Raw genomic sequence first — 21759 nt, 5'->3', positions numbered from 1 at the left:
GAGAATCCCAGGGACGGGGGAGCCTGGTGGGCTGCCGTCAATGGGGTCGCACAGAGTCGGACACGACTGAAGTGACTTAGCAGTAGCAGCAGTACATGTTACAATTCATAGTTTGAACCAAGAGAAAGAGTCAGTGTCTATAGAGAAAGGATCCCTATATTTGAAGGTTGAAGTGAAAACTCTGACGGTGGGGAGTTAGCAGGTGGAGGGGAGCATCAGGAGGAGTCTGGGACGGATGCAGCCTTGGAGACAGAAGGGGACCGAAAACTGCTGACCTGTGACCTAGCGTCACTGTTGAACTTCAGCTCAGGTGTTCCAAGTGAATGTGAGTGTGGATGGCAGAGAACAGTGAAAAAAATTAACAACAATGACAAGAAGAAAAAGTAGCAAGTATTAAGAGATTACACTGTCACAACTGCTGGGCTGAGCACATCATTTAACTTTCTCAGCAAGAGCTGGGAGGTTTCCATTGCCCGACTTTTACAGAGGGAAACCAAAGTCGACAGAGATGAAATATTTTTCCCTCAAGATCCCACAATTAAGCTGTACGTAGGACAGAAACCTGAAGCTCTGCTCTAAATTTCTCTATGACTGTTTTAGTCAGCTGTGCAGCCTCCGAGGGGTTGTATAGTGAGAGGCTGGAGGGAAAGTGGAGGCCGCCGACTGGACTTCTTTGGAAGAAGTTCAGCTCATTATTGAAGAAGGAGAGCAGTGGCAAGGTGGAAGAGAGCTACGTCCAGATTTGGGCATTGCAAGAGGAACCATCCCCAGGGTTGAAGAGGAAAAATGCGTTTTGTTCCAGTTGGTACCCATAGGCAATGGTGAGCAGTCTGAATATTCTGATGCGTTTCACAGGCATCTGTGTGTTTATCCCCCAAACTTGAGATTTTGAGAATTCTGAAAGCCTATTGGAGACAGGAAGTTCTTCTGGTGTTCTTTCCCTAGTATGACTTTGATACACTTACCTTTCACGTGAACGCTCATGGATCCAGGGTCACTTTGTTTACAAACGTATGGCGAATTTTCAAGTTTCTGTACTCGTGTTGCTGACCACCTCTGGAAGCTGTTTATCGACCACATCCCCAACTCAGGCTTTTGATATCCAACTCTTCAGCAAAGCCAGCTGAAAGCCAACTTTTTTCCGGAAGGTTTCCCCACGTCCTTCAGGAGGAATTGACCTCCATCCCTTCTGCGCTCGTCTCTCCACTCCTCTTCTTGCTGACAACCTCACTCAGGCTCCTCCTGAGACCCAGTGTTCTCCCATTACTCTATGTGGGTACATTCAGTCACCAAGTTCTGCCAACTCTTTGTGACCCCATGGACTGTGGCACACTAGGCCTCCCTGTCCCTCACCATCTCCCGGAGTTTGCCCAAGTTCATGTCCATTGAATAGGTGATACCATCCAACCCTCTCATCCACTTTTACCCGCTTCTCCTTTTGCCCTCAATCTTTCCCAGCATCAGGGTCTTTTCCAGTGAGTTGGTTCTTTGCATCAGGTAGGCAAAGTATTGGAGGTTCAGCTTCAGCATCAGTCCTTCCAGTGAGTATTCAGGGTTGATTTCCTTTAGGATTGACTGGTTTGACCTCCTTGCAGTCCAAGGGACTCTCAAGAGTCTTCTCCAGAAAACAATTATCATATACTACTGCATATATATGGAATCTAGAAAGATAGTACTGATGAACCTATCTTCAGAGCAGCGATGGAGAAACAGACATTGAGAACAGACTTACGGACACAGCTGATGGGGGAGAAGAGGGTGGGAGGTATGGAGAGAGTAATATCAAAATATACATTACCATATGTAAAATAAATAGCCAAAGGGAATTTGCTTTATGACTCGGGGAACTCAAATTGAGGCTTGATAACAACCTGGAGGGTTGAGATGGGGAGGGAGGTGGGTGGGGTGTTCAAGTGGGAGAGGACATGGGTAAACCTATGGCTGATTCATATTGATATTTGGTAGAAGCCAATGCAGTACCATTAGAGAAGGCAATGGCACCCCACTCCAGTACTCTTGCCTGGAGAATCCCATGGACGGAGGAGCCTGGTGGGCTGCAGTCCATGGGGTCGCTAAGAGTCGGACACGACTGAGCGACTTCACTTTCACTTTTCACTTTCATGCATTGGAGAAGGAAATGGCAACCCACTCCAGTGTTCTTGCCTGGAGAATCCCAGGGATGGGGGAGCCTGGTGGGCTGCCGTCTCTGGGGTCGCACAGAGTCGGACATGACTGAAGCGACTTAACAGCAGCAACAGCAACAGCAATGCAGTACCATAGAGCAATTATCCTTCAATTAAAAATGAATAAATCAAAAAAGAAAAAACATCTTTTCCAGCACCATAGTTGCAAAGCATCAATTCTTTGGCACTCTGCCTTCTTTATGGTCCAACTCTCATATTTATAATGACTACTGGAAAGACAATAGCCATATTAACATTTGAAGTTATGTGTACTTAATATTTGAATTTAAGAGTTAATGCATAGCATTAACACTTGAATAGCAATACCCTGAAGGCTCATTTAGTCATCTGTGTTTTGTTTGTGATACACTGTTTAGTACTTTTTGTATGCTTGAGATCAGTGTGTGGTCTTTATATTAAATTGTATATTTATATAATTTAATGAGCATTTACTATGGCTAGGCATTATACCACCCATTTTACAAGTTTATATATTTTTTAATTGAAGCATAGTTGATTTACAATGATGTTATTTTAGGAGTTCTGTCTATTATCTATATATCTACATTTTCAGATTCTTTTCCATTATAGGTTATTACAAGATATTGAATATAGTTCCTTGTGCTATACAGCATGTCCTTGTCATTTATTTTACATGAATTTTTGGTTGCTGATCCCAGAAATCCAAGTCAACTTGCTTTTAATAAAAAGGACTCTATTAGTTGGTATAACTAAGAAGACCACAGGTATATAGACTTTAGGAACAGCTGAATCCAGGAGTTGAAAAGACGTGTGTAGTATTCTGACTCTCTCCATCTCCTTGCTGTTCTGCTTTTCTCTCTCTCCATGTCCTGGCTTCTCTGTGTTGGCTTCACTCTTAGGTAGGCTCGTGGGGTATGACGAAAGAGACGGATGGTGATAGTCACAAGCTGGAAAATTATGAGTGCGAACGCTAACTTGTCAGGGGTAGATCATGGGCATAACTTTGCCCAGTCACTTGGTCCTGGGAAGGAATATATGATCATCCTAGGTGGTAATGAATGACAAACTGGGTGGCTGTGGACAGTGATGATCAATGGCCTTACAGGGTCAGTGAAGTGGGGTGGAAGGTACAGGAACTATGGAGTCAGGGAATTGTGCGTCTTAGGGCAGAAAAAAATCTAAAGTTTGTCTAGTTATTGTTCAACCATCCACTGAAAATATCTATATTCTTCCTGCAACTCTGGCAAGAAAAGGTTTAGGCGATGTTTAGTAACATTGATTTTGGACAATTAATTAGCATTTTTGTTTTTAAAAGACATGAATATTTACTTTTATTTTACACAAAGTAATTGAAATAGTAAATGATTATCTACATAATATGGATAAACATATTCAGTCATGTTTACACAATGTGCTAAAAACCAGGGAGTTATAATGACAAGTCTAACCACACATTCAAGAATGTCCTCCTTTCCCTGTTTCTTTAGAGAGAAGTTATAAGCAAAAATTTATTCTTCTTGAAATAGGGAAAGTGATGGCACAAGAGAGAAAAATGAGAACATGGGGTGACAAGTTTTGACTGTATAATTCTAGAATGAGAGAATAAATCAGGGTGCCGGATCTTCACTGGGTGCTGAGGTGATTCTGGTGTTCATTTCACGGGAAAAGGAATAGAGTTGCACACGCGGGCTCATATGCACACGCTGGTCCACTTAGGTTGAGGAGATGTTGTAAGGGGAAGGTATGTGGACTCGGGGCTTGCTGGCATCATTCAAAAGTACCCGAGCCACCCAGGCACTTTGAATCACTTGTCTACCTGATTGTCTCAGATGTTTGCAGTGAGTCTGGAATTAGATTAGTTTCCGTGGGTAATTCATGCTCAGCATCTCCTCTGAGGTTACCGTTAGAAACTGGCTGAGGCTGAAGTCATCTAACGGGTTTCTTTGCTCATGCATGTGACATATAGGTTGGAAAGTCTTGAAGTAAGGGCTTAAATAGGTACACTTTGAAGTCATTAAGGGCACAGCCCTAATGCAATACGGCTGATGTTCTTAAAAAAATGGAAAGTATACCAGAGCTTGCTGTCTCCTGTCTCTTAGAGGAAAGGCTCTTTGAGCACTTACGTGATAATCATCTTAGCGCATCCTTCACCGCTGAGACCTGGATGGTTGCTCCTGTGAGTGCTTTGTACAAATTATATCCTCACAAAGGTGGGAACTTTCATTAGCCCCATTTCACAACATGAGGACCTTTGACTGAGAGTGATAATAATGTGCCAAAATCAGAGAGCGAGAAAGTGTGAAGAGCAGGTCTTGAAGGTCTGCTTGGTCCTGAGCCCACATCCTGGAGCATCACTGTGCTATCTGAGGGTTGAACTGTGCAGAATTGCCATCTTTGTGGTTCAGAACAGTCAGGTATCAGCTATTTCATTAGAGAAAAGAATATGCATGGCAGTAGGATTTTTGAATATTTTGAATCATTTTTATTTTGATCTTTACATCTTTCTACCTTTAAAATCTCACGTGAGAATGGTGAGCATTAATGATGTCTCTTCTTCCACACTTTAGAGGAAAAAAATCCATCTTTTCTCCTAATTTGCATTCTGGGTGAATACAATATAAGGTTGGAATTAGTAGTCTTACCATAGACAGATGCTTGTGTGAAATCTCATTATAAAGTTCAATATTAATTTCTTGATTTACCACAGCAGGTGGTCTTGAAATGAAAATGGAAGAAAGAATGCCAAATTGCAGGATGTTCTCATGATGACTAATTTTGTGACTGTGGGCAAGTAACTGAACTTAATTCAGGCATGATAATCTAATATACTTTACAGAGTGATCGTAACACTTTAATTAGAAAATGTACCTAAAGAGCTTAGCACAGTGCCAAGCTGAATAAATATTCACTGCTAGCATTATTTTCATTTTATTTACAGATTTTTAAGTGAGTATTTGAGAGTGGGATCCATCTGAGGTAATCTGAGATGGTTAGCTGATGCGAATACACGTAGTGGCTAATATAATAAATAATTTGGAATCCCTTGAAATGAAGACTGTGGAAGCACTCCCAACCTGTTTAAGCCTTGGTTCTGCTATCTTAGATTATGATGTTGTTTATGACTGAAGCTTATTTCAGAGTTTAAATTTTACTTTAAAGGAAAGCATCCAAATTCGTTATCTGAGCTAGGTGAGAGAAATTTAGCCTCGTGCCATTTATTGCTGTTCTGGAGTCTTGCCTATCTCCAGGTTTGCCCTTTGTCACTAAAAGACCAAAAGGGGGGCGGAAGTTCTTGGCAGCCAGGGCAGCTTGTTAAGAGGCACCCTCTCTCCTTCCCTCGCTGAAAGGCTCCTCTGTATCAGCGCTCACACAAGAATTTGCATCCCATCATGAGTCACGCAGTCAGCTCTGGGCTTCCCGGCAGGCCGCTTAGAGTCAAACGCTGCAGCTATTCTTAGCTGCTCCTCACCCTGGAATGGAAGATACTGGATGAACTTGCAAGTGACACATTGTACTGATGACAAACAGGGCGGTTGGGTCAGATCGAGTTTCCAAGTCTCTGCTTTCCTTGGTGTCTTAGGGACGCTGAAACAAACCAAGAAGAATCCTCTTGTGATTTCAGGACCACAGCTGATGCAGCACCCACGGGCTTCAGTGAGCAGTGAACAGAAGTGTCCTTCTCCACAATTCTCTGATTCCCACACTGTTCCGATCTAGACTTAGGGCTAAAGCCATCAAAGCAGTTATAAGCTGTAGGTCCCTTGCAAGATGTCACTGTGCTCGTGAAGGGGTTAGAAGTAGTGGCTTTGCTTTTGAATGGTAAGTAAAACATTGTGTCGTCATGTGTCCCAATAAAATAACATTTTCCCTGGCAGCTTGGCCATTAACGTGACATATATGTATAAAGTGCCTTTTCTCTAATGAGGTAACTGTTCCCACTTTTCCCTGGCCATTTTCTCAAGGAGCCAGACCTATTCTAAAGCAGAAAAAATGCAGGTATATTCATTATAGTTTTTATCTAATTGTGTCATTGTTATCTCTTTATATGTCAGTTTCCTGTGTACACTTTTTCATCCAGCTGGCCCAAGCACACAACATCATGCCAGACACAACATCAATATGATTTGTATATGTATTGAAAATAGGATCGTATTATGCATATTCTCTCATAATCTGACTTTCAAAATCTAACAAACTCTAAGGTTTAATGTTAACTTGTTTTTTGCCAAGTTGTGAGATTCAGGATGATTTACATGCTGTAAAATATCAAAATATTTTATGAAATATCAAAATACAAAATTTTGACATATTTTGTTTTGTAGAAGAATTATGATTTATTTACCAAGTCCTCTCTTATTGGACTGGTTTATAATGATGGAATGAACTAAAATTAATTGAACTAGTTCATAATTATTAGGAAAAAGGTGCATTGCAGTATGTTTGATTTAATCTCTATTTCCTCAATAATTTGGTAATATTTACTGATTGCCTGCTCCATGCCAGGCACTGTTTAAAGTTGGGAATCAGAGCAAACCACTGTTTAGGGAGAATAAAGACATAATAAGCAAAATAAATAGGAAAAATATATAAGATGAAATTAAACTGATCACTTATGATCTGCTACATTTCTTAATGAACATGACATGAAGAAAAATGATCAGTAATCTATATTTAATATTCAATAATTTATTATAACATTTATATCACATATTTATAAATGTATTTATATAATATATAACAATATATTGTAATAAATATATATAGTGTTCAAATGTGATCAGTGCTATGGAGAAAACTTACTCAGGGAGAACTGGGGGAAATTTAAAATAGAGTGACAGAGACCACCTAGTTCAGTTCAGTTCAGTTCAGTCGCTCAGTCGTGTCCGACTCTTTGTGACCCCATGAATCGCAGCACGCCAGGCCTCCCTGTCCATCACCAACTCCCGGAGTTCACTCAGACTCACATCCATCGAGTCAGTGATGCCATCCAGCCGTCTCATCCTCTGTAGAGACCACCTAAGCAAGTGACATTTCAAGGAGAGGAGCCCTGCTGAGCTCTTCCAGGCTGGGATCTTGTCTCCTGGCTCATCCTTATGTGAGATCCCTGACCCTGTGGAGCTTAGACTGTTAGGTCTAATGTTATCTCGGTTATGTCCAAGTTGTGAGATTCGGGATGATTTTTATGTTGTATATATTTTTATATATACTATTACATATATATAATAAACTACATATATTTAAATATTTTCAACCCTTTCTACAACAGCAAGGGAAATGACCTCTTCACCTTAAAGGCTTGCTTCCATGCTGCTGTGAGCGTGTGCCCTGATGGGACGCACCTGTCCCCTCAGCCTGATGCACTTGAACCGCCGTTGCACTAAGCCCATCAAGCACAAAGGCAGTCCTTCCTTGGCTTTCTAAATGCAAGGCTTTAAATTTCAGCCCTGAGTTGAGCAAGTTTGGGAAATTGGAAGATTCCACTGACAACCTGAAAGAGGATGCCCCGGACTGCAGCATGAATGTGAAAGGTCAGGCAGACCTTTGGGAGCGATTCAGAGAGGCTTTGCTCTCCAGCTTCTCTGACCACTTGAAGAAGATGCTGTTCTTCCTCTTTGTTGGAGGTCACTCTGCTCCCTACATCTTTGGCAGACTGCTCTGTGAATGACGCTTCAGGGAATACTTGCTGAAGTCAACAGTGGGAGGCCCAGAAGCCAGGGCCCTGTTCCGCTTCCTAGAGAGAATGCTTTTATGTTTTTGTGGAGCGTGTTTTTAGTTCACTCTGTGATAATAAAAAAGCCCCAATCTTCCATATGCAGAAAAATGCTAAAAGCCATCTCTGAAAGCTTACCAGGAAGAATGCCTTTATTGCTACAGCCATTGTCTACTTTGATGTAAAACTCCTAGCTCTTTTTCCCGAAACATTTCTCTTGCAGAGTGAAGAAAAAAGTTACAAAGTACTTTCTACTGAAAAGAAGGCAGAAAGAAAAAAATTTGCTTAGCTGTCTGTAATATTATTTTTATTCACTCCTAGCATTTGTGTAGAAGCTGATCTATTCCAAAGCAATTTTACTTTTCTCCTGTGATTTTCACAGTGCTCTAAGATAGGAACATTCTTTTTGTACATGCTTTAGAATGAGAAAACTAAGACACTGAAAAGAGAAAATTATCCAAAGACATAAGGTTAACATTTACCGAGTACTACCTGTGTCAGACAGTGATTGCAGCCATGAAATTAAAAGACGCTTCCTCCTTGAAAGGAAGGTTATGACCAACCTAGATAGCATATTCAAAAGCAGAGATATTACTTTGCCAACAAAGGTCCGTCTAGTCAAGGCTATGGTTTTTTCTGTGGTCATGTATGGATGTGAGAGTTGGACTATGAAGAAAGCTGAGCGTTGAAGAATTGATGCTTTTGAACTGTGGTGTTGGAGAAAACTCTTGAGAGTCCCTTGGACTGCAAGGAGATCCAACCAGTCCATCCTAAAGGAGACCAGTCCTGGGTGTTCATTGGAAGGACTGATGCTGGGGCTGAAACTCCGATACTTTGGCCACCTCATGCGAAGAGTTGACTTGTTGGAAAAGACCTTGATGCTGGGAGGGATTGGGGGTAGGAGGAGAAGGGGACGGCAGAGGATGAGATGGCTGGGTGGCATCACCGACTTGATGCACATGAGTTTGAGCGAACTCCAGGAGATGGTGATGGACAGGGAGGCCTGGCGTGCTGCGATTCATGGGGTCGCAAAGAGTCGGACACGACTGAGTGACTGAACCGAACTGAACCTGTGTCAGGCAGGATCCTAAGGACTTTATGTATTGGCTCATTTATTTACTCCCTCCAGTGGCCCAGATAATTTTGGTATTGTTTTCATCGTAATTTTTCAGATCTGGAAACAAGGCATTGAGAAATTAAATGACTCACTCAAGGGCATGGACAGTTAGTTAATATCAAAGGTGACATTTACTCCCACAGAAGCCTGATTCTAACCCAGAACACTAAAAGCCCTATCCAGTATGGCTGGGCCACTGAGTGGATGAAGACTCGGGCTGTGATCATGGAATGTGAGCGCTGGAATGTCTCTAAATTCTGGAGCTGCAACCATGGTATGGATACTGCCTTGGATTCCTTCCTTGTAGAAGGAAGGCAAACTAATCTTGGATTTTCCTGTTTCAGTGAACTCACGACAAAGTGTTTCCAGCAATTCTATTAATTCTGTGGTCCATACATAATAGTAATGTTAATAAAATGCCTGTAAATTTGCATTCATGGGGATTGTAGTCGCTTTTCAGGCAGCACCACTTGTGTTCTTAGGAAATATCGAGAATACAAATCTTCTCAAGCTTTCTTTGTTCTGCTGGAATCTCTTTAGGACACTTGTGATAAATACTAACCCATTTATGCTTGATTTTGGCCAGTCATGGCAAGCGACAAGTTATGTAAATTTTGAGGCAGTTTGTTTTATTTGGGGATAACTAATTATTGGGAACTTCTTTTTCGTACACACACACACTTATCACCCACATATATGTTTTAGATCATGTCCTGACTGAAGTAAAATATTTTGCTTTAAGGATCCCAAGATACAGTGTGTAAACTCTGCAGTTAAATGGAGCTCCATTTTTATCAAGAAAATGCAGGAGATTTGTTCAAATTGTTTGGGATAGGGAGGTAAAAATAGAGGCAACACGTTTAACAAATATATCCATAGTTCTTAATAGAAAAGAAGAATCTAATCTGTAATAATACACTATGTTAATTTCCTCAGTTTTTCCCAATTTACCTCTGAAACATTCATTGTAAAGCCAGGCTGTATTTGTCAGACTAATATAAACAAATAAGCTTGGATTACAAGCTAGGAACAAAAAATAATGTACAGTGTGTATGAAGATGGTGTGTGTGTGTGTGTTTTAAGAGGGTGAAAGAGGAAGATGTAGGAAAATTATTTGGGAAAATTCATTGAAAGGCTCAATTTATAATTACGTCTTTTATTTCAAGTGTCAGAACTTCAATATTAAAATTCAGGTTGTTGGATAATTATCAAGCTTTATCCAGATGGCAGACTTCATGTTAGGTACAGGGAAACAGTGATAAAAGCACAAATCTGGCCTCTGCTTTTAGAGTATCTTGTGTGGGTATGTCTGTTCCCACCAAGGTGTGAGTGGGGCTGAAGTCTGGGCAGAACTGCCTGCCCCTGGGCAGAGCACTGTGACTGCCTGGCGGGAGGGGACATTTATCTGACCTGCCTGCCTGCCTTTATAGGGCTTACATTCTAATAACAAAGGCAGTTTTTAAATATGTAACAATGTTGAAGCTGAAACTCCAATACTTTGGCCACCTGATGTGCAGAGGTGACTCGTTTGAAAAGACCCTGATGCTGGGAAAGATTGAAGGCAGGAGGAGAAGGGGACGACAGAGGATGAGATGGTTGGATGGCATCACTGACTCAATGGACATGAGTTTGAGTGAACTCCGGGAGTTGGTGATGGACAGGGAGGCCTGGTGTGCTGCAGTCCATGGGGTCACAAAGAGTTGGACACAACTGAGTGACTGAACTGAACTGAACAATGTAAATAGCATTACCAAAGGGGAGCATAAGACAAACATTATCTAATTTAGGTCAAAAGGCTAGGAAAAGCTTCCTTGGGAATGTGACCTTTAAGATAAACCCAGAAGAATCACAAAGAACTGAATTGGTTTAAATGAGAAGGACCATACCCCTCCCCAAGCCTCTTAGGAAAACGTGTTGCTGGCATTGACCCCTCAAGTATCGATTATTGGCTCAACAGCAGTTGTAATTCAGTTTGTTTTTCAGTAGGAACCAAATGTCTTCTGCTGCTGCTGCTAAGTCGCTTCAGTCGTGTCCGACTCTGTGGGACCCCATAGATGGCAGCCCACCAGACTCCCCCGTCCCTGGGCTTCTCCAGGCAAGAACACTGGACAGGTAGAGGGAGAAAAGGGAGGACGTACAGAGAAAGTTACATGGACGTGAATGGAACCCCTTCATCCACGGTAGCATATTGGTGCTTAAAGGCCTGTGTTGACCCTGATGGTTTCCATATTGACAAGAAGCAAGGCAAATCCTAAGTCCATAATGATAACAAGACATTGTCGTTGGGAAAGTGATGTATTTATTGGTTATATTTTTTTCAAGGCAGGGAGGAAAGAAAGAGAAGGAAGAGAAGGAGATAGAACGAGAGAGAGAGAGAGAGAGAGAGAGAGAGACACTTCATTGACCACTGCATCTTCAAAGATAGAAGCCAGCGTGCTCAAACATCTTGCTTTCCCTCCTTTCTTCCCTCTCTTCCTCTCAACCTGAATATACTGTTCTGTTGTTTTCAGTGGAGTAGAAGATGGTGCTTAGGCCTCATATTGGTTCTGACTTTTCATCAAAGCCTTTCACTGGGGAATCTGGTATTTGGACAGTTGTTAATAAAATGTTACTTTGATTTGTGTTCGCACATGAGGCTCTCTTGGAGTGCCCTGAAGGTGAGATGATTGGCTGAACTCAGGCATTTCTATGTGTCTTGTCATAATACTGTTAAATACTGCTAATTCCTGTTAATCTCTTTATTCTCAAACTTGAAAGGAGACTAGCATATGAGGAATTGTTCAATTGTGTCCACCTCTTTGTGACCCCATGAACTGCAGGATACCAGGCTTCCCTGTCCTTCACTATCTCCCAGAGTTTGCTCAAACTCACGTCCATTGAGTCAGTGATGCCATCCAACCGTCTTGTCCTATAGTCTTCCCTTTTCCTACTTCCCTCAGTCTTTCCCAGCATCAGGGTCTTTTCCCATGATTCGGCTCTTCCCATAAGTTGGCCCAAGTATTGGAGCTTCAGCTTCAGCATCAGTCCTTCCAGTGAATATTCAGAGTTGATTTCCTTTAGGATTGACTGGTTTGATCTCCTTGCAGTCCAAGGGACTCTCAAGTCTTCAACACCACAGTTCTTTTTTGTGTGTGTGTGTGTAATAGAGTTTTATTAAAGTATAAAAGGGATAGAGAAAGCAACACCACAGTTCTACAGCATCAGTTCTTTGGCACTTACCCTGCTTTGTAGTCCAACTCTCACATCCATACATGACTACTGGAAAAACCATAGCTTTGACTAGATGGACCTTTGTTGGCAAAGTAACATCTCTGCTTTTTAATACATTGTCTAGATTTGTCATAGCTTTTCTTCCAAGGAGCGAGCGTCTTTTAATTTCATGACTGCAGTCACCATTCTCAGTGATTTTGGAGCCGAAGAAAATAAAGTCTGTCACTGTTTCCATTGTTTCCCTATCTATTTGCCATGAAGTGATGGGACTGGATGCCATGATGCTCATTTTTGAATGCTGAGTTTTAAGCAGCCTTTTCAGTCTCATCTTTCACTTTCATCAAGAGGCTCTTGAGTTCTTCGCTTTCTGCTATAAGGGTGGTGTCATCTGCATATCTGAGGTTATTGATATTTCTCCCAGCAATCTTGATTCTTGCTTGTGTTTCATCCAGTCTGGCATTTCACATGTGTGCTCTGCTAAGTTAAATAAGCAGGGTGACAATATACAGCCTTGATGTACTTCTTTCCCAATTTTGAGCCAGTCCATTATTCTATGTCCAGTTCTGTTTCTTCTTGACCTGGATACAGATTTCTCAGGAGGTAGGTAAGGTAGTCTGGTATTCCCATCTCTTTAAGAATTTTCCACAGTTTGTTGTGATCCACACAGTCAAAGACTTTAGTGTGGTCAATGAAGCAGAAGTAGATGTTCTTCTGGAATTCTCTTGCTTTTTCTGTGATCCAGCAAATGTTGGCAATTTGATCTCTGGTTCCTCTGCCTTTTCTAAATCCAGCTTGTACATTTGGAAGTTTCCAGTTCACATACTGTTGAAGTCTAGCTTGGAGGCTTTTGAGCATTACTTTGCTAGCGTGTGAGATGAGTGCAATTGTGAGGTAGTCTGACCTTTCTTTGGCATTGCCTTTCTTTGGGGTTGGGATGAAAACTGACCTTTTCCAGTCCTGTACTCACTGCTGAGTTTTCCACATTTGCTGCAAATTGAGTGCAGCACTTTCCCAGCATCATCTCCTCGTCTTTTTGGATTTGAAATGGCTCAGAGTTCCATCACCTCCACTAGCTTTGTTTGTAGTGATACTTCCTAAGGCCCACATGACTTCACACTCCAGAATGTCTGGCTCTAGGTGAGTGATGACACCACTGTGGTTATCTGGGTCATCAAACTCCTTCTTGTATAGTTCTTCTGTGTATTCTTGCCACCTCTTCTTAATATCTTCTGCTTCTGTTAGGTCCATACCATTTCTGTCCTTTATTGTACCCATCTTTGCATGAAATATTCCCTTGGTATCTCTAATTTTCTTGAAGAGATCTCTATTCTTTCCCATTCTATTGTTTTCCTCTATTTCTCTGCATTGTTCACTTAGGAAGGCTTTCTTATCTCTTCTTTCTATTCTTTGGAACTCTGTATTCAGATGGGTATATCTTTCCTTTTCTCCTTTGACTTTCACTTCTCTTCTTTTCTTGGCTATTTGTAAGGCCTCCTCAGACAACCATTTTGCCTTTTTGTATTTCCTTCTCTTGGGGATAGTTTTGAACACCACCTCCTGTACAATGTTATGAACCTCCACCCATTGTTCTTCAGGCACTCTGTCTATCATATCTAATCCCTTAAATCTATTTGTCACTTCCACTGTATAACGTAAGGGGTTTGATATAGGTCATATATGAATGGTGTATTGATTTTCCCTACTTTCTTTAATTTATATGATGAGTAAAAATACTTACATAGGAAATGAATTAAAGTTTGATGATAAAAGTTTGGAAAAGAAGAAGGGAAAGACATCTACAAAATTCTTATTTTATGGAAATGACATAAAGGTGCAAAGTCACAGAGTTAGTGAGTGACCAACCCTGGAATCATCAGGGAATGTTATTTTAAATATCTGCTGACCATAAATAGTGAGTTACTATTATTGGCATGATTAAAGGCTAGCATTTAAAAAAATTTTATTTAAAAAGATAAAAGAAATTTTATTGATGTATAGTTGATTTACAGTGTGTTAATTTCTGCTATACAGCAAAGTGATTCATTTATACATATGTATATTCGTTTTTATATTGTTTTCCATTATGGTTTATCCCAAGATATTGAATATAGCTCCCTGTGCTATGCAGTAGGACCTTATTCTTTATCCATTTTATATACTCTAGCTTCCATCTGTTAATCCCAAACTCTCAGTCCTTCCCTTCCTCATCTCCTAGATTTTTTTTATAGTGATTGGCTAGCTAGTTAATGGTTGTTTAGAGAGAAAGAGTCTGACTTTGTTCTTTATCACTTAGATTTATTAATGGAACTATCTCTCCATTAGCCTGATTATATTTAGTTTCTTTTCTCCAATGGGTATTTTCTCAAAATATTTTGAACCTAGATTGACCATGAGACCTATTTCATTCACAGTGGGTATGTATTGATTTCTCCCAAGACTTTGTCCAAAAAGTAGACTTCTGTTGAAAGATTTTTTTAGATAGTCAGTGAAATGTTCTTGTATAACATTATTACACTCAGTTTATAAATGGGGAGAATTAGAGCAATGTAAAAGTGGAATTGACATAATCTGTTATCATGTTTGGAGAAATCTTATGTAGTTTCAAATACGTCCCAGAAATACCTAGATGCCTCCAGAGCCACTGAAAGCTGTAGTTATCCAGTCTGCTTTTAAAAGATGGCAGTATTAAATCTTAAATACATGGCATTCTTGCCAAAAATCGAAAGTGCTTCATGGTTAAATGACATTTTCCTAAATCATAGTTGTTAATATTTTAATGACTCTTTTTTTCCTAATGAGTTCAACTGAGATGTAAGAAATCCTAGGGGAGATGTTATTTACCCGTGCTGTAACTTGACCTTTTACCGTTACAGCCCACCTTCCTAAGTGACTTCAAAGGGCCAGGTCAGAGAGCACAGGAAGCGGCCCTCAGCTGGATGAGAATGTCCTTCCCGTGCCCTGTTCAGTGATTCTGTGTGGAGGTCAGAGTCGTGAGCTGTGGCTCCCACTTTGCATCTTGACCAGAGCTGTGCTATTGCATCTGCCCAGTCATACATATATCAATAACGTTTCAGTGTCTTTATTTTTTTACTTAAAAATATTTATTTATTTGGCTGTGCCAAGTCTTAGTTTTGGCATGTGGGATCTTTGATCTTCACTGCAGCACGCAGGTTCTTAGTTGTGACATGTGGCATCTAGTTTCCTGATCAGGGATTGAACCCAGGCCCCCTGAATTGGGAGCATGGAGTCTTGGCCACTGGATCACCAGGGAAGTCCCTCGGCATCTTTAGATGAAAAGGAAACCTAAGGAACGGAGGTGAGAAACATTTTTGTTTGCTCTGAAGTACAATACATTAGTCAAGGGTTGCAAGAGTAACAATTGTTCTAGTATCTTATTTTTGGAAGTGGATAGTTGCAAAAGAGCATACAGAATAAAAAATTATTTAGTAAGGACAATAATTTAGCAGGAAGAAGGTTTGAAAAGGAGAGAATTAAAAAAAGATTCAGTCACAGTATAAGGATAGAAGAGAAAAAAAAATATACATATATATATTTGATACAGACAGAAGACACAGAAGACACCCAAACCAATGTATATATTTAGCCACAGTGCCCTGGGGAGGCAATCAGATAGGGACAGACAGGGGAGAGACATCTAGGGATATTTACTAAGGACAGAAGTTTAGGCTTTTATCAATTTTAGGAGGTAAAGAAATTTATATCTGTGTTGTGTTTGACAATTTTCTTCAGGTTCAGTGTAGACAATGGGGGGAAGTTTACCAAAGATCGAAGGGGAGTGAGCTGTCTTGGGGAAGTGTCTGAGTCACTAGAAATTGTCATCTATTATTTGGGCTTTCCTGGTGGCTCAGATGGTAAAGAATCTGCCTGTAAGCAGGAGATCTGGGTTTGATACTTGGGTTGGGAAGATCCCCTGGAGAAGGTAATGGCTGCCCACTCCAGTATTCTGGCCTGGAGAATTCCATGGACAGAGGAGCCTGGTGAGCTACAGCCCATGGGATCACAAAGACTTGGACACAGCTCAGTGACTTTCACTTTAACAGTTCTTAATTTTACCCCTTGAAGCAGTTTTCCCAACTTGCTTCTGTTTTGCAAGTATGTCTTCTTATTGGTAGAAAAACAACTGGTTCAGGAAGAAGATGGAGATAAGAAAGTGAAGATGGTTCAGTTAATTAAGTGACTTGTCCTGAGGACAAGGACCAAATAAGCAGTGGGCCAGCCTGTATTAAGAGGAAGCTGAGCTCCAAATAGTGCCTGCCAGCCATGTAGTCCTGAGTTGATGGCTTAAAATATGCATCTGTTCCTTATCCATACCTGGGGGTGAAACTTTGGCTTGCTGGACTGTCTTGAAGATCAAATGTGATAGTGTATGTTTTTTCCTGATTGTAAAGTGTACAAAAATACAAAATACGAAAGTAACTTCCTTGACTATTATTCCATTTTGCTCAAGGTTTTATGCAGGACATTGGGCTCCAACCTTAGAAGAATTTATGTTAATTCCGGAGACAAAACATACAAATTGAATTTAAAAGACATATACACTCCAGTGTTCATTGCAGCACAATTTATAATAGCCAGGGCACGGAAGCAACCTTGGTAAAATAGGTGGCTTCTGGGAAACTTCTCTAAAGCATAGGGATGAAGGCTCAGTGTCTGTGGTGATCTGGAGGGGTGGGATGTGGGGGCTGGGAGGAAGGGCCACGAGGGAAGGGGTGAATGTATACGGATAACTGATTCACTTCCTATACAGCAGAAACTAACACTGTAAAGTAATTATATTCCAATAAAACAGTCTTGAATAAAATGAGACCTTTTTATGTATTAAACACCGTGTCAGTATTTGGATACAAAAATGAGTACAGTGTCATTCCTGCCTTCAGAGAGTTTCCACTGGGGAATTAGTGGAAAAAATGAATGCAGATTATAATAACATTAACAATGCAGGTGTGAAAGGCAAAGTTAAAGGGTAAGTGTCTCATGGGTATAGAGGAAAAGGCCAGAAGGGGAGGGAAGAAAAATCGAAGGTCAGTTCAGAAGTCCTGGAGCAACAGGGTTGCTCAGGGATTTGTGACAAATCCCATTACTCTCTCGAATTGGTGCTATCCTTTTTTTTTTTTTTAAGCCACTCTCTTTTAAAAATCTTTGCTTTGCAATGTACTTATTTTCACTCCTCGCATTTAAAACATTTCATTTTAGGAGATTTCTGAAGTCTTTTCCAGCTGACCTGATTTTACATCAGACACCTTTGTGATAAACAAGGTAATAGCCTTGCGAGTCGTCAAGTCTGGTCCTTTCTCATCTGAGTGATGGGAGCCAATGGACCAGAGCAGAGAACAAATTACTTTCGACATTAGAACTTCAGAAACTTTTTGCAGTATTCCTTACTTCAAATCCAAATGCTATCCTCAAGTGTTAGCTCTCTTGCTGTTGGCTCCCCCTTTTCTTACTGTCCCAATCACAGCAATCACCTCCCCCCCCGCCCTACCCCCGACTCCTCTCCATTGTCAAGTTCTTTTGTGTGTGTGTGTTGTTAAAATTAAAACCTCATTCTAGAACTCCTTCAGCCTCCTATATGGGAGATGCTTTCTGTAATATAGATTGGTATAGTAGACACTATAATACATCCACCAAAATACATGTTTTTAGAGATAATAGGTAACCTTTTTTTTTTTTACCACTTGATCATTTTTAAGTGTGCAGTTCAGTAGTGTAAGTGTCTTCACATTGTTTTTTTTTTTTTTTTTTTGAGGTTGGGTGGATAGAGCTGCTTTGCAATGGTGTGTTCATATCTGCTGTACAACGAAGTGAATCAGCTGTATGTTCACATGTGTCCCATCCCTCTTGGGTCTCCTTTCCCTCCCACCTCTCACCCCTCCCGGGCACCACAGAGCACTGAGCTGAGCTCCCTGAGCTGTATACTGAGCTTCCCACTAGCGACCTGTCTCACACACAGTAGTGTATATAGGTCAGTCCCAATCTCCCAATTTGTTGTCATGTTCTGACAGACCTTTCTCTGAAATGTTTGAATTTAATCCATCAATCCATCTATCCCCTACAGCTAATGTCACAGAATATTTTAAGAGACTTTCTGATCGTTTCACTCTGTGAATCACAGTCAGGTCAGTAGCCCTAAAAACACCTTTATAATAACTCAGGCTTCTTTAAAAACCTATAAAAGGTTTTGCTGTTAACCTATAAAAGGTTTTTAAAGAAGTCAAATCTACTTTAGACAAAGTCAAATCTGCTTTAGACTTTCTGGTGATCTACAGTCTAGGCTAGTCTCCACTTGCTCACTTTTCTGAACTTTTAACTGCAATCTGACTTATACACTTTTTCCTGAAAGGGAGGCCCTTTCATTTTCTGCCTGCAGGAGTGTCATAGGATGAATGGGAAAGAAGAGAGAGGTGAGGAACAGAAGCGCTTACTCACTCCTCAACAGAATCCCTTTCTAAGCCTCTCTTAATCCTGGCTTAACTTTAACATCCATTTCTCATGTCTTTAAAGTGGAAAAAAATGAAAGGAATTGCCTGTGGTCATTGGCAAACAAATGAAAATAAGGAAAAATTCAAGTTTAAAGTTGTTTCTTTGTATATTTTTAAACAGGGATCCAGATTGTGTGTCTGCCACTTAGTAGGTTCTCAATAAATGTTTGTTGAATGGTAAGTGAATGTTCAGGGCCAGAATGAAAATAGGCCAAAGTATGAGACCTTTTTCTTGATCCCTCACTTCGCTGATGTTTCTCCCCTCACCTTGCTTCTTTTTTAACCTGAAAACTCTCTTGTCAATTGGTATGAATGTATGTGTGCTTTGAAAACTTAATTGGGCAAAAGTTCCATTTGAAGCTGAATTATTTTGTAATATTTGGAGGAAATACTTTGCATATGATAAAGATATTATGACTTTGACATATTTAACAATGGTATATGAACTCTGTCAAGCCATCAATCTTAGCCACTCAGTAGTATCCGACTCTTTGAGACCCTGTGGACTATAGCCCACCAGGCTCTTCTGTCCATGAGATTATCCCAACAAGAATACTGGAGTGAGCTGCCATTTCCTCCTCCAGAGGATCTTTCTGACCCAGAGATCGAACCCAATAACCCGAGTCTGCATTGGCAGGCAGTTTCTTTAAAGCTGAGCCACCTGGGAGCCCACATACAAACTCTTTCCATAGAATTAATTTCTTTGCTTATCATTTAGTTACAGTGTAATTGTAACTTGTACAATGTAATTTGTAATGCAAATACGTATTAAGCAATTTAAACCATTTGTATTTATTTAATTAAACATTATTATAGTAAGTAAATCTGCTTAAGATCAGATCAGATCAGATCAGTCGCTCAGTCGTGTCTGACTCTTTGCAACCCCATGAATCGCAGCACGCCAGGCCTCCCTCTCCATCACCAACTCCCGGAGTTCACTGAGACTCACGTCCATCGAGTCAGTGATGCCCTCCAGCCATCTCATCCTCTGTCATCCCCTTCTCCTCCTGCTCCCAATCCCTCCCAGCATCAGAGTCTTTTCCAATGAGTCAACTCTTCGCATGAGGTGGCCAAAGTACTGGAGTTTCAGCTTTAGCATCATTCCCTCCAAAGAAATCCCAGGGCTGATCTCCTTCAGAATGGACTGGTTGGATCTCCTTGCAGTCCAAGGGACTCTCAAGAGTCTTCTCCAACACCACAGTTGAAAAGCATCAATTCTTCGGTGCTCAGCCTTCTTCACAGTCCAACTCTCACATCCATACATGACCACTGGAAAAACCACAGCCTTGACTAGACAAACCTTTGTTGGCAAAGTAATGTCTCTGCTTTTTAATATGCTATCTAGGTTGGTCATAACTTTCCTTCAAGGAATAAGCGTCTTTTAATTTCATGGCTGCAGTCACCATCTGTAGTGATTTTGGAGCCCAGAAAAATAAAGTCTGACACTGTTTCCCCATCTATTTCCCATGAAGTGATGGGACCGGATGCCATGATCTTCGTTTTCTGAATGTTGAGCTTTAAGCCAACTTTTTCACTCTCCACTTTCACTTTCATCAAGAGGCTTTTGAGTTCCTCTTCACTTTCTGCCATAAGGGTGGTGTCATCTGCATATCTGAGGTTATTGAGATTTCTCCCGGCAATCTTGATTCCAGCTTGTATTTCTTCCAGTCCAGCATTTCTCATGATGTACTCTGCATATAAGTTAAATAAACAGGGTGACAATATACAGCCTTGACGTACTCCTTTTCCTATTTGGAACCAGTCTGTTGTTCCATGTCCAGTTCTAACTGTTGCTTCCTGACCTGCATACAAATTTCTCAAGAGGCAGATCAGGTGGTCTGATAGATTTACCATAAAAGCTAAAACTTAAAATAGACACAGTCAGTTATATCCTGTGTCCCAGGGGTGGCACAGTTGGGGCAATGGTGTGTGTGTGTGTGTGTGTGTGTGTGTGTGTGCGCGCATGCGTGCATATGTGTGAGCTTTGTTAATACAGAGAGCAAAAATCTTCCAAATTTTATTGCCAAAGGTAGATATTGGGCAATGGGTACTTTTAGAGAATGCATTGGGTACTTTTAGAATTCTACCCTGAACACTTAATTGGTACAAACGGAGAGTCAGAAAGATCATTTATAGATTTAAATTAAGTAATTTGCTTTCTCAGAAATTCCAATGAGTGTTTGATTGGAAATAAGGTAAGCCATTTTAAAAATTGTACCTTGACTGGACTTCCCTTGCTTGAGGTTCTAATACTAATAAATTCTGCTTTTATGACTCCTAAAAGCTGTTGGCTCTAGTTTGGAAATAACCCAGATATTTGGGGATAAGGTAAGGTAAGGTAAGGTAAGTCACTTTAGTCGTGTCGGACTCTTAGCGACCCCATGGACTGCAGCCCACCAGGCTCCTCTGTCCATGGGATTTTCCAGGCAAGAGTACTGGAGTGGGGTGCCATTGCCTTCTCCGATTTGGGGATAATTTTGACTTAAAAGAAAAGAAAATCATAAAAATAAGAGACAGAAATTGTGGTGGACCTGCCTGATTTTTCCTCATTGGTTTTTCTGTGTTAACTCCAATCAATCCTCAGAATCAAGAGTCAACAACAAGGCATACATTGATTTATAGTCCAGGGTGTGTGATTAATTTATTCAATGCTGGAGAAAGGAGCATTAGAAGTTTGCAGATTTTCATGGTATCAAGTCACTGTCTGCTGGTGGCTAAAATACAGAAGCCAGGAGTTTTGTCCCCTTCAACTTCTTCCCCGAAAGCATCAGTGCCCACTATGATATGGAGATTTAATTTATTAGCACAGTGAGGAAGACTGTGTGTTTCACACTCTTGAGACTCAAAGTCTCTTTCAAAATCCTCTCAAAACACCCACAAGATAAACATTTCTCCCCTTATGTGAGTCAAGGTCAATTTGTAGGTCTTCAGAACCATTAAGAATCTGGAAGAAAGAGGAGATACAGGAACGCTGGAGACAAAGGAGTTAATTGACACAGTACCAAATAACTCATCCTCAGCAACTGATAATTTTTAAAGTATTAGGGAGTTTAACTG

The 21759-nt window shown here is 40.7% G+C and overlaps 1 protein-coding gene across 8 annotated transcripts in view; it reads left to right on the top strand.

Annotated features, from left to right (window-relative positions):
• The window catches only part of MLIP (muscular LMNA interacting protein), a 295821-nt gene that overhangs the window by 50203 nt on the left and 223859 nt on the right, over window positions 1-21759 (top strand). Inside the window, exon 1 of one of the 8 annotated variants that reach the window (XM_061397830.1) lies at window positions 5592-5984. The exons of 5 other annotated variants lie outside the window; for them this stretch is intronic. In XM_061397830.1, the coding sequence (XP_061253814.1) occupies window positions 5982-5984 (3 nt within the window). In that variant the 5' untranslated portion in view covers window positions 5592-5981. Of the gene's footprint in view, window positions 1-5591; window positions 5985-8529; window positions 9267-21759 lie in introns of those variants that run through there. 2 more of the 8 variants (XM_061397825.1, XM_061397823.1) reach the window with 2 other exon arrangements.

The sequence above is a fragment of the Bos javanicus genome, chromosome 23 (assembly GCF_032452875.1).
Source record: "Bos javanicus breed banteng chromosome 23, ARS-OSU_banteng_1.0, whole genome shotgun sequence".
NCBI lineage: Eukaryota > Metazoa > Chordata > Mammalia > Artiodactyla > Bovidae > Bos > Bos javanicus.
The sequence above is the reverse complement of the archived record's forward strand: the minus strand, read 5'-3'. Positions and strand labels throughout refer to the sequence as shown.